Genomic DNA, 11654 nt, shown 5'->3' on the forward strand with positions numbered 1-11654 from the left:
CAACCAGCCATCAAAAATATGCCACTGAAAAATTCTTCAGAAATGATCCTCTAGCAGTGAAACATGAAGTTTTATGAGTGAACAACTGAATCATTTATGAGACTATAGCTAAATATGGGTTGTACAAATTATAACGTTAGATTTCTACATATAGCGTTATCAGCAGCAGTAGTAACAGTGAATTTTTCATTTTATTTTTAATGAATTTACAGCTTCTAATTTCCCTTTGTTACAAACAAAATTGTCCTGCAGTGCTGTTTTTTGTAATAAATGTAAAGCGAATGACATTTGTCTCCTCCCCTTTTTGGCTGATCCAAAAAATGGTCCAATCCGTGACTAAAAAACCAAAACGTGATCCGAACCGTGAGATTTGTGATGCGTTACACCACTAGAAGATACCACAGAAATTATTTATTTTAATTAAGATGAATAATCGCACCAGCCAGCCTTCACTCATTCATAAAGACAAAAACAAGGAGACTGTTTGTAAAATGTAATGATGACGGATAAAGTTGTGGAGGGTTAATCGAGTGTGGTACGTTTCTAAGGTTATTAAAGGTGTTTTCTGTCACTACTAGTTTAGCCTGCATTAATGCATTCAGTGTAAGCTACACAAATAATCATTGAAAGATCAGGATCTCAACACCCACGCACCGTAAATTATAAATGATGGTGATTTGCATACGTTTATTAATGCTTCAAATCGCAAATCTGTTTGAAAAACGCAAAAAAAATGAAGAAAGATTCAGTCTTTAGCCTTTTGAGTGAGTTATGAAGTTACAAACAGTCATATAAGACAGAAGTACTGGGATAACAGCTTATAGTTTAGATAAAAGCACTGATGTTTATGCTAAAGATTAAAATCACAGTCATATGCATTCAACGACGCTCAAAAATGACTGTTGTAGGCAGCAGTTACATTATTTAACCAATAGGTGGCGACAACCAGCCATCAAAAATATGCCACTGAATAATTCTTCAGAAATGATCCTCTAGCAGTGAAACGAAGTTTTATGAGTGAATACCTGAATCATTTATGAGACTATAGCTAAATATGGGTTGTACAAATTATGTCAGATTTCTACATTTAGCGTCATTAGCAGCAGTAGTAACAGTGAATTTTTCACAGTACTGAATATTTTACATTATTCAGCTGATAATTTATTCACTTTATTTTTTATAAAATTGCAGCTTCCAAGTTCTGCTTGTTACAACCAAAATTGTCCTGCAGTGCTGTTTTTGTAATAAATGTAAAGCGAATGACATTTGTCTCCTCCCCTTTTTGGCTGATCCAAAAAATGGTCCAATCCGTGACTAAAAAACCAAAACGTGATCCGAACCGTGAGATTTGTGATGCGTTAAACCACTAGAAGATACCACAGAAACTATTTATTTTAATTTAGATGAATAATCGCACCAGCCAGCCTTCACTCATTCATAAAGACAAAAACAAGGAGACTGTTTGTAAAATGTAATGATGACGGATAAAGTTGAGGTGGGTTATTCGAGTGTGGTGCGTTTCTAAGGTTATTAAAGGTGTTTTCTGTCACTACTAGTTTAGCCTGCAGTAATGGATTCAGTGTAAGCTACACAAATAATCATTGAAAGATCAGGATCTCAACACCCATGCACCATAAATTATAAATGATGGTGATTTGCATACATTTATTAATGCTTCAAATCGCAAATCTGTTTGAAAAACGCAAAAAAATAATGAAAGATTCAGTCTGTAGTCTTTTGAGTGAGTTATGAAGTTACAAACAGTCAAATAAGACAGAAGTACTGGGATAACAGCTTATAGTTTAGATAAAAGCACTGATGTTTATGGTAAAGATTAAAATCACAGTCATATGCATTCAACGACGCTCAAAAATGACTGTTGTAGGCAGCAGTTACATTATTTAACCAATAGGTGGCGACAATCAGCCATCAAAAATATGCCACTGAATAATTCTTCAGAAATGATCATCTAGCAGTGAAACGAAGTTTTATGAGTGAATACCTGAATCATTTATGAGACTATAGATAAATATGGGTTGTACAAATTATGTCAGATTTCTACATATAGCGTTATTAGCAGCAGTAGTAACAGTGAATTTTTCACAGTACTGAATATTTTACTTTATTCAGCTGATAATTTATTCACTTTATTTTTTATAAAATTGCAGCTTCCAAGTTCTGTTTGTTACAACCAAAATTGTCCTGCAGTGCTGTTTTTGTAATAAATGTAAAGCGAATGACATTTGTCTCCTCCCCTTTTTGGCTAATCCAAAAAATGGTCCAATCCGTGACTAAAAAACCATAGCGTGATCCGAACCGTGAGATTTGTGATGCGTTACACCACTAGAAGATACCACAGAAACTATTTATTTTAATTAAGATGAATAATCGCACCAGACAGCCTTCACTCATTCATAAAGACAAAAACAAGGAGACTGTTTGTAAAATGTAATGATGACGGATAAAGTTGAGGTGGGTTATTCGAGTGTGGTGCGTTTCTAAGGTTATTAAAGGTGTTTTCTGTCACTACTAGTTTAGCCTGCAGTAATGGATTCAGTGTAAGCTACACAAATAATCATTGAAAGATCAGGATCTCAACACCCACGCACCATAAATTATAAATGATGGTGATTTGCATACGTTTATTAATGCTTCAAATCGCAAATCTGTTTGAAAAACGCAGAAAAATGAAGAAAGATTCAGTCTTTAGCCTTTTGAGTGAGTTATGAAGTTACAAACAGTCATATAAGACAGAAGTACTGGGATAACAGCTTATAGTTTAGATAAAAGCACTGATGTTTATGGTAAAGATTAAAATCACAGTCATATGCATTTAACGACGCTCAAAAATGACTGTTGTAGGCAGCAGTTACATTATTTAACCAATAGGTGGCAACAATCAGCCCTCAAAAATATGCCACTGAATAATTCTTCAGAAATGATCCTCTAGCAATGAAACATGAGGTTTTATGAGTGAATAACTGAATCATTTATGAGACTATAGCTAAATATGGGTTGTACAAATTATGTCAGATTTCTACATTTAGCGTCATTAGCAGCAGTAGTAACAGTGAATTTTTCACAGTACTGAATATTTTACATTATTCAGCCGATGATTTATTCACTATTTTTTTTTATAAAATTGCAGCTTCCTAAAATGTAATGATGACGAATAAAGTTGAGGTGGGTTATTCGAGTGTGGTACGTTTTTAAGGTTATTAAAGGTGTTTTCTGTCACTACTAGTTTAGCCTGCAATAATGCATTCAGTGTAAGCTACACAAATAATCATTGAAAGATCAGGATCTCAACACCCACGCACCGTAAATCATAAACGATGGTGATTTGCATACGTTTATTAATGCTTCAAATCGCAAATCTGTTTGAAAAACGCAAAAAAATGAAGAAAGATTCAGTCTTTAGCCTTATGTGTGAGTTATGAAATTACAAACAGTCAAATAAGACAAAAGTACTGGGATAACAGCTTATAGTTTAGGCACCGGTCAGGCTTCACTCATTCACAAAAACAAAAAGACTGTTTGATGGCCTAAAACCCTACATGCTTTATTTCAGTTCTAGATTTTGCCGAGCACAAAAGGCCGACAAGAAGAATACACACATTACCTACACACGCAAGGGCCCCCCCTCCCACACATACACACTCACTCTATCTCACACTACTCTCTCTCTCTCTCTCTCACACACACGCACGCACGCACGCACGCACGCACACTCGCACGCACACACGCACACACACACACACACACACACACACACACACGCACACACACACACACGGTGGGGCAGTGCGCGCGCACAGGCGTTAAATTATCAGAAATGAGCCAATCACTGCGCAAATAGAAAATGTATATGATATAGTAAGAAAACGAAAAGCAGTAAAATATCATAGTTTACAATAATTCTTCACATTCAAAGGCTTTACATATTCAATACATACACAGCAAGGCCCTGGAACATGACTTCAATCCAAATACGCTTTCATATATTAGAATTTAAATAACACAGAGAAGCCAGGCCAGAACGGAGCGGCCCCAATAACCTTATACAAGAATAAAAATACAAAACCTGGATCCTAGAGTCACCTCTTTACTCACCTCCCATTTGCAATTTTACATCAACTGTACATCACAGTCATCTGTTACCGATCAGGAAGACGCACACACACACACGCACACAAGCCATTCGGTCTCACACACGCACAACGGACTTCCTGTTAAAAACGGCCAAATGAGAGGAGCCAAACACACACACACACACATGCATGCGCACTCGCTCGCGATCAGACTGACCCTCCGTCACAAGCCTCCAATCGGAAATGCATACCGCCATAATGCAAGCGATATAAAGAAAACAGCTAAACTCGTCGTCGTGCTTTGTTACTGCACAGAGCCAGGGGCGTGAATCACCCTCGCGTTACCCACGTGGCTTTGGTGGCGATTGTTTACGCTGTGGTGTCAGGTTTATATCGAAATGTGAGAAGACACCACAGCGTCCAATCGGAATCAGCAAGACCAGCTACTGTAGCCAATAAGGGTAAAAGGACCCGCCTTAACTCTAAACGCACACTAAAGCGACTCTCGTCATTCAAGGAAAGGAGTTGTGTGTGTTTTTGTGTCAGGTACAGACAGGTGGAGATTGCACAAAAGTGTTCGTTACCTGCATCGCGCTGGAAAGACTCGTGTAATAAATGCGTTCTGCTGACGTGACATGCTGACTACGGCCTTGCTGCTTTTGGTTGTAAAGAATCCATCTTCAGCGTGCAAAAACAAAAAAAACCCGAACAGAGAAAGTGCTTGGGAGCGACGGGACTGGACTGATATATGAAGAGACAGAAAGACAATATATAGCTGGAGAGGCGTCTCTACAGGGGGGCGTGTGTCCCTGTTCTTGATTGGTTGGGTCGGGGGCTGTGGGGGGCGTGGCCAAAAGGAAAGGAGCTCGGTAGTCCTATAGGCTGGGGCTCTGGTGTTTGTGGTAGATCTTTCGCCAGACTTCTTGGATTTTCTTGCACCATTTGTCAGCGTTTCCGCTTGGGTCCATTAAATAGTACGTCCGGTTTGGCTGCGGGAACATAAAAAGGGGGTGTTAAACATTTTATTTAAAAGATGGAGAATATAATAGGTTATTTCTAGGCCCACCCGGAGTCTGTGATCGCAGAATTTCGCGGATTTCTAGCCCATCATTAATTCTGTTTATTTACCCGTGTAAATGTGTGTAAATCTATAATAATTCAGTTTTTATATTAATCTCAGTAATGTTATTGACTAATGTGAAAATGTTCATCTGATTTATGTACAATGCAGTTTGTACAGTAATATTTTCTGTCTTTTACTAGATATATTATATGACAAACTTGCTTTATTTACCAAATAAAGTGAATCTAATTGAATTTGATCTAAATGGAATTGATACTCCCAAAATATTTCAGCAGAAATCCGCAGATATTTACCAAAATTCTCGGCAGAAATAGCAAAAAAACATCCGCAGATTCCATCTGGCCCTAGTTATTTCCAAAACTGTTCAGTATAGTAGCTTACCACTTTTGAGAGCCTTTTTTAAACATAATACACTACTATTATGAAGAAAGCTGATTGGTTCACAGACAATCGTAAAAAAAAACAACAACAAGAGTATGTAAAAGATGCTACATGTGAACAGCTCCTATGGATATTTCATAAATTGCTACTTTGAATGCTTATCAAGTGATGTCAATCGCAACCTTTTGGCATACACCCAAAGACTATAGAATACACAGGACAAGTCACTCGTACAAGTTTGAATAGGGGAAAGTGTAACAGTCAATATGGTGAATGAAGCCCCGCCTACTAGTACAGGAGCCAATCACTGATCGCTATAGACTGACGATTCTCCGCGGGAGAAGTTTAGACTAGACATGTGTTTTTATGTAAACAAACACACTGCAATCTCAGCGTTAGTTGCTTCACAGACATAAAAAATATATTTACATAAAGCTGAGTTGAGATTTCTACTTTTAAACAATGAGGCACAGACCGTCCTGTCAAATTCACATTAACTACTCGCATGCACACAAACTTGTAAACAAAGAGTCCCTGTCATTTGTGGAGGAGATTCGCCATCAAGACCAAGTTGAAGAATACTTATGAAAACCAGCGCAATCAGATAATGATTAGCCAGAGGAGACAATAATGTGTAGAATGAGGTTGGTGTCGTGATCTTGTTCCTTTTGAGTGCACATGCGCATTAGCTCAGTCAACTGGAATAAAATGCAGATTTTGTTTGATTCGAATGGTTAGAAATGAAGCTTATGAGATGGCTGTTGCTTAATTTTATTGATGATTCCAAATATGTAATGTAATCGTAAGCATGGCTAACAGTGAGAATTTGATGTTTCCCCATTCAGAATGCCCAAGCGTACTGCCTGAGAGTACATTTCTAAGATGGTGCCACAGAAATGACTTGCCTTTTATTGCATTACCTCCTTGTAACCAGCAACTTGTGTAATATATTTAATTAGAAAATACATCTAAAGAGTGGATTTATCAATAGCAGTCAGTACAGAGGAATAAAAACAACATTTTCAAAGCATTTTCCGAGGAGTCAATACAAAATCGCCAAAACTAGCACTGGTCAATTGAGGTAAATTTATTATTATACTTAAAATTGCTAGCCTGGCTTGTATAACTTCCATGTAATGTTTATCTTTACCATTCTTTGTTTTCATGGTAGTTATATTATCTTTGAAATGTAGGCTTTAAATCAAGCAATGTTCATCTCCATAATGTCGTCTGTAGCTTTTAACTGCGTATGTCCTTTAATATGTCAATGAATTCTGGCTAGCTGTCAAAGTTTGTTATATTTGTAGTTAGCTAGTAGTATTGTTTCTCTACGTCTTTATCGTTATAGCTGTGGTCTGAAATCGGCTGTTGTATTAAATTTAGAACAATTTTTACAATAAGGTCTTGATTTTTATGTTTATAGCTATCATGCTTTGTGTAAAAGGCCCTTAAGGGGTCTTTTGGCAATGGAAACGCAAACCAGATAAGGGTTACCCATACCAAACTGCACTGAAGCATACTGCTCAGTGAAAACGAGCCATAAATGACCAGCAGGACTGTGATTACCGTGTGAACAAAGAAGGTTTTAAAGTTCTTGGCTTCAGGCCGTAGTTCTGGTGACCAAGGAATCTCCCCTTTCAGAACTTTATTGACCGGATCCACATAGTACAAGTGAGGACCCTCAGTCAGCAGCAACTGCCTCCTCCGTGCAAACAGACCCTACACACAAACACATATGAATAAAACATGCTGAAACACAAAAATCCTCAATTCTTTTACTAAAGGAGAACTTTCATATATCCCATATAAGAATCGGAATTTACGTTTTCAGACGATTGAATTTTGTATTAAATCGAGGTATCGCAATTTTTTTTAATAAAAATCTAAGATAGACAATAATTGCACCAATGCGCTTAGATCCACTCTGTTTTACTCTACCTGACTGCCTGTCTGGGTTTCAATCATGGTAGTGATGGACTGAACACGAAGACTGGACAGCCTAATTGAACCCAATGCATGAAGTTGTGGGCATGCATCGCAGAACTGGTGGACATACAACAAATACAAGTATTTACGCGTTTTAAGTTGTGTATTTTTTTAATACCTTTGCATCAAACGCACTGTGGTCCACTCCCTCACGCTACTCCAGCGCTGCCTGATGAGGGGATTTACATTCAGACTAATGCAACAAGTAAAATCCTACGTGATTTCACACTTTACTAAGTCACGTCTGTGTGGATTGTCAAGACATATTCCCTTATCAAGTCGATGAACTTGATCTGTCAACATGTAGAAAGGACATAAAAACCTGCCATGTGAAAACCCGTGCCAATCTTAGTTTGAACCACGCTGATCTTAAGTTTGGTTTGAACACGAGCAGAGGTGAGCAGCTGTAGCAGTGAAAAGTCAAAGTGTCCGCTCCCCATGGCAGCATTAGTGGACCTAGTTGAAACCCACACAGGCAGCGTAATACAGAGAGTGGTGCAAAGCGAATCAAATGATTAGTATTTAAAAGGGGGAAAAAAGACAAATAGATTAAATTTATTATTTTATATTAGACACACATCTGGTGCTTGTATTTGCTCTTGCAATACGTCCACAACTTCATGCACTGGGTTAAATTAGGCTTTACAGTTTTTGTGTTCAGTCCTTTACTTTCACTGCATTTTTTCAAGAAAAAGGCAGCAGCATTACAACCTGTAATTCAATCAGAAGAAGACAAAGTCGAAGCCAAGCTGACAGCCAATAATTCCCAGGCTCAGCAAAACTTGCAAAAAAAAAAAAAAAATCCCCTGTATTCCTGCAACCAGTGCCCCTTCTCAGAGGATGTTCAGTGCAGGTGGGAACATTATAACCCATCACAGAGCATCTCTAATGCCTGAAACAGTAGACAGGCTAGTCTTTCTCTCAAGAAACATGTAAAGAACAGCTACATGCGACATATCAAAAACCTGCTTTATATTTGCACTATGCAAACAAAGTGTTGTTTTTATTTATTTATTTTTTACTGTTGTAAATTTGCTCAACTTTTTGAGTTGACTGATGTAATGTTTACATTGGTTAAAATGGGTATTTCCTCACTACATATTCAGAAGTATTAATTAATTCAAATTGCAAAATATATACATTGATATTTTATTCAAATCTTCTGCAAGGATATTTAACTCGTGAATTTGTTTTGTATGTTTTCGACTCATTACAAAAAACAAAACAATGGGAATCACATGACTACAATGATCATGCGGTTTTCATTCACTCAAAAGACTACACTGTTCACACTAATGTGATTCACTAAAAATAAAAAAATATCAAACTACAGTGACTACATTAGTCATGCTGTACAGTTTTGATTTACTAAAAATACCTAAAATGAAAGAAATCATTTATTTTAGAACATCTAGATAGTTTCAATTCATTCGTTCATTAAAAATTAATTGAATCGTTTCAAGTGAATTGAGTCATTTGTTCCAAAAATGGATTTAATATATTGCTCATCCTGCATAGTACTTGATTCACTTAGAGTCAATTCATCAAATCAATTTGCTTGAGAACTGGATGGACAACAAATCTACTTGATCACACTCACTTTGCGTTTGTCCACAGGGCCCATTTTTAAGATGAGGTTATTCTCCACAAACTGGTGCCTGGTTTTAAAAAAAGACAGACATGTTACAGTCATGTACAGAAAAAATTAAAATTAAATTTTATATAGATTTTAGATAGATTTATATATATATATATATATGTGTGTGTATGTATGTATGTATGTATGTATGTATATATACAGTGCCTATAGAAAATCACTATACCCCTTTCAGCAGGTTTCATCTAGTCAATTTTAAAGGTGCCATATAGTGCATTGGTTTAGTAAGTTAAATTGTTCTCTGATATAGTCGGTGCCACTGGTGTATTGGTTAGTGTGTCGACACATGCACTCCGGTGTTCACGACAACCCAAGTTCGATTCTGGCTAGCGGTCCTATGCCAATCCTTCCCCTCTCTTTGCTCCCGTCAATTCTCTCTACTGTCTTATCTAATAAAGGTGAAAACCCTAAAAAGATTGTATAAAAATGATACCTACATGGTAGGTTTATGGCTTTGGTAAATTAAAAAAAATCTCCAGAAATGGTTTTCTAAGTTAATCAGTGAGTCCATAAATCACCCATAGGATTAGAAGGTCCATGATTGACCATTTCAATGTGGTGGTGTCATTGGCCCATAAACATTTCCTGCTTGTTATCAAACTATTTAATAACTGAATTAAGAGGTAATTCAAACATAACTTATGGTTAAAATAGCCATCATAACATTATCTACCAATATGTGGCTCTTTTTGGATTCTCAGAAGCTATAGAAATTAAAAATGTAAAACAGGAAATACGTTGGGCCCAACAACGTTGTTTTTGTTTACATTCCTCAAAATGATCTATATGGTTCTTGTCGTGAATATTAATGAGCTCCACACGCGCACACACACACACACACACACACAAACACAAACACAAACACAAACACAAACACACACACACAAACACACACACAGAGCATGATGTACACTGAACATGGACAAATATAAACCCAATCAGAGTAACGTAAAGCTATTTAGGTCACCAAATCTGTTGTGGATAAAGGCTTAATTATATTTAAAGTTGACAAAACAAGAGAGTGAAAAAACTAAACACACCGTATGCCTCTTCAGAGTGGAAATTGCATTTTGCGTCCTGAGGCGAGTCTGAACATGTCGTTGTCCAGTAATGCACAGTAAAAAATTTGGCGCTCGCATTTGAGATAAAAGTCTCACATACATAGTAAGAGAAATAAACGGTTAATATGACTGAAGGAAATGATCACTGTTGTATCACTAGAAAACGTTTGACTTATCAAACAGCCTGAGGCCACCATATTAACAATCTCAGAGCTTTTTTTATGATCTCAGAGCTGCATATGAGTCATGTTGTTTTGATGTTCTGGATGAATGACCGAAAGTAGGCATATATGCAAATGCGGGCGCAAGAGCGAGGGCTGTGAGTCTAGTCACAGTTTGTTTTGTCTTCTGATTGACCAACTCGCTCTTTAAGATCTCAAAATTCAGGGCTTCTGGTAGTACCTAGAATAGCAAAATCAAGTAAAGGAGGTCGAGCCTTCTCTTTCATGGCTCCTACACTTTGGAATAGCCTTCCTGATAACGTCCGAGGCTCAGACACACTCTCCCAGTTTAAAACTAGATTAAAGACCTATCTGTTTAGTAAAGCATACACTCAATGCATCACCTAGTGGGTTCCACACAGGCTTCTGCATCTTGCTTATATACACTATGAACAGCAGCTACGCTAATTATTCTCTTTATTCTCTATTTTCACCTGGGGATACTCATCCCGAGGTCCTCAGATTATGCGGAGTCACTGATTGGATCCAAGACCAGCGACGTGATGATCCCAAGGATTCCATATCCGGGACCAGGCCATATCCTGAGCTGCTGCTGCGCTGATGGTCGTGGGGAGTGGAGAACATGAGTCTGATTCCAGCGACGCTCCAGGGACAGACGAGTCTTCGCTGAGGCCATCTTCCAGCCTAAACCACGGCGAATGAAGCTCTGCACAAGACTTTTGGCCAGCGGAGAAATTAAAATGGTCGTGCCCAACTGAGTCTGGTTCTCTCAAGGTTTTTTTCTTCACTCCCATCAGGTGAAGTTTTTTTTCCCTCTCCGCTGTCGCCACTGCCTCGCATGGTTCAGGATTGGTAGAGCTACGCATCGATGAATTTGCTCTTCAGTGTTTGAACTCTCAGTAATGATTAAATCACACTGAACTGAGCTAAACTGAACTGAACTGAAACACTAAAACCTGAACCACACTGTTCCAGTTACTGTGACCATTTATGTGAAGCTGCTTTGACACAATCTACATTGTAAAAGCGCTATACAAATAAAGCTGAATTGAATTGAATCTAAGTTACAGAGAAATGCGAAGGTTTTTTTTCTCTCATACGATGTGCAATATCAAACATTCCATTAAAACTACACTCAAAGCTGGACTCACCCACTTTCCTCACTTCTTTCAGAGGCAGGGGGGTTTCGTGGCCTTTTAAAATAATTTAAGA

At 37.7% G+C, this 11654-nt stretch overlaps 1 protein-coding gene across 2 annotated transcripts in view; it reads right to left on the reverse strand.

The window, feature by feature from the left end:
* Positions 1-3536: 3536 nt before the first annotated feature.
* The window catches only part of pdpk1b (3-phosphoinositide dependent protein kinase 1b), a 24309-nt gene continuing 16191 nt past the window's right edge, over positions 3537-11654 (reverse strand). For both annotated transcript variants that reach the window (XM_087308353.1, NM_205699.1), the window contains 3 exon segments: positions 9143-9200; positions 7123-7275; positions 3537-5080 (listed from right to left, as the gene is read on the reverse strand). In XM_087308353.1, the coding sequence (XP_087164479.1) occupies positions 4967-5080; positions 7123-7275; positions 9143-9200 (325 nt within the window). In that variant the 3' untranslated portion in view covers positions 3537-4966.

This window comes from Danio rerio, chromosome 24, assembly GCF_052040795.2.
Source record: "Danio rerio strain M-AB ecotype USA chromosome 24, GRCz13ab, whole genome shotgun sequence".
Taxonomy (NCBI): domain Eukaryota; kingdom Metazoa; phylum Chordata; class Actinopteri; order Cypriniformes; family Danionidae; genus Danio; species Danio rerio.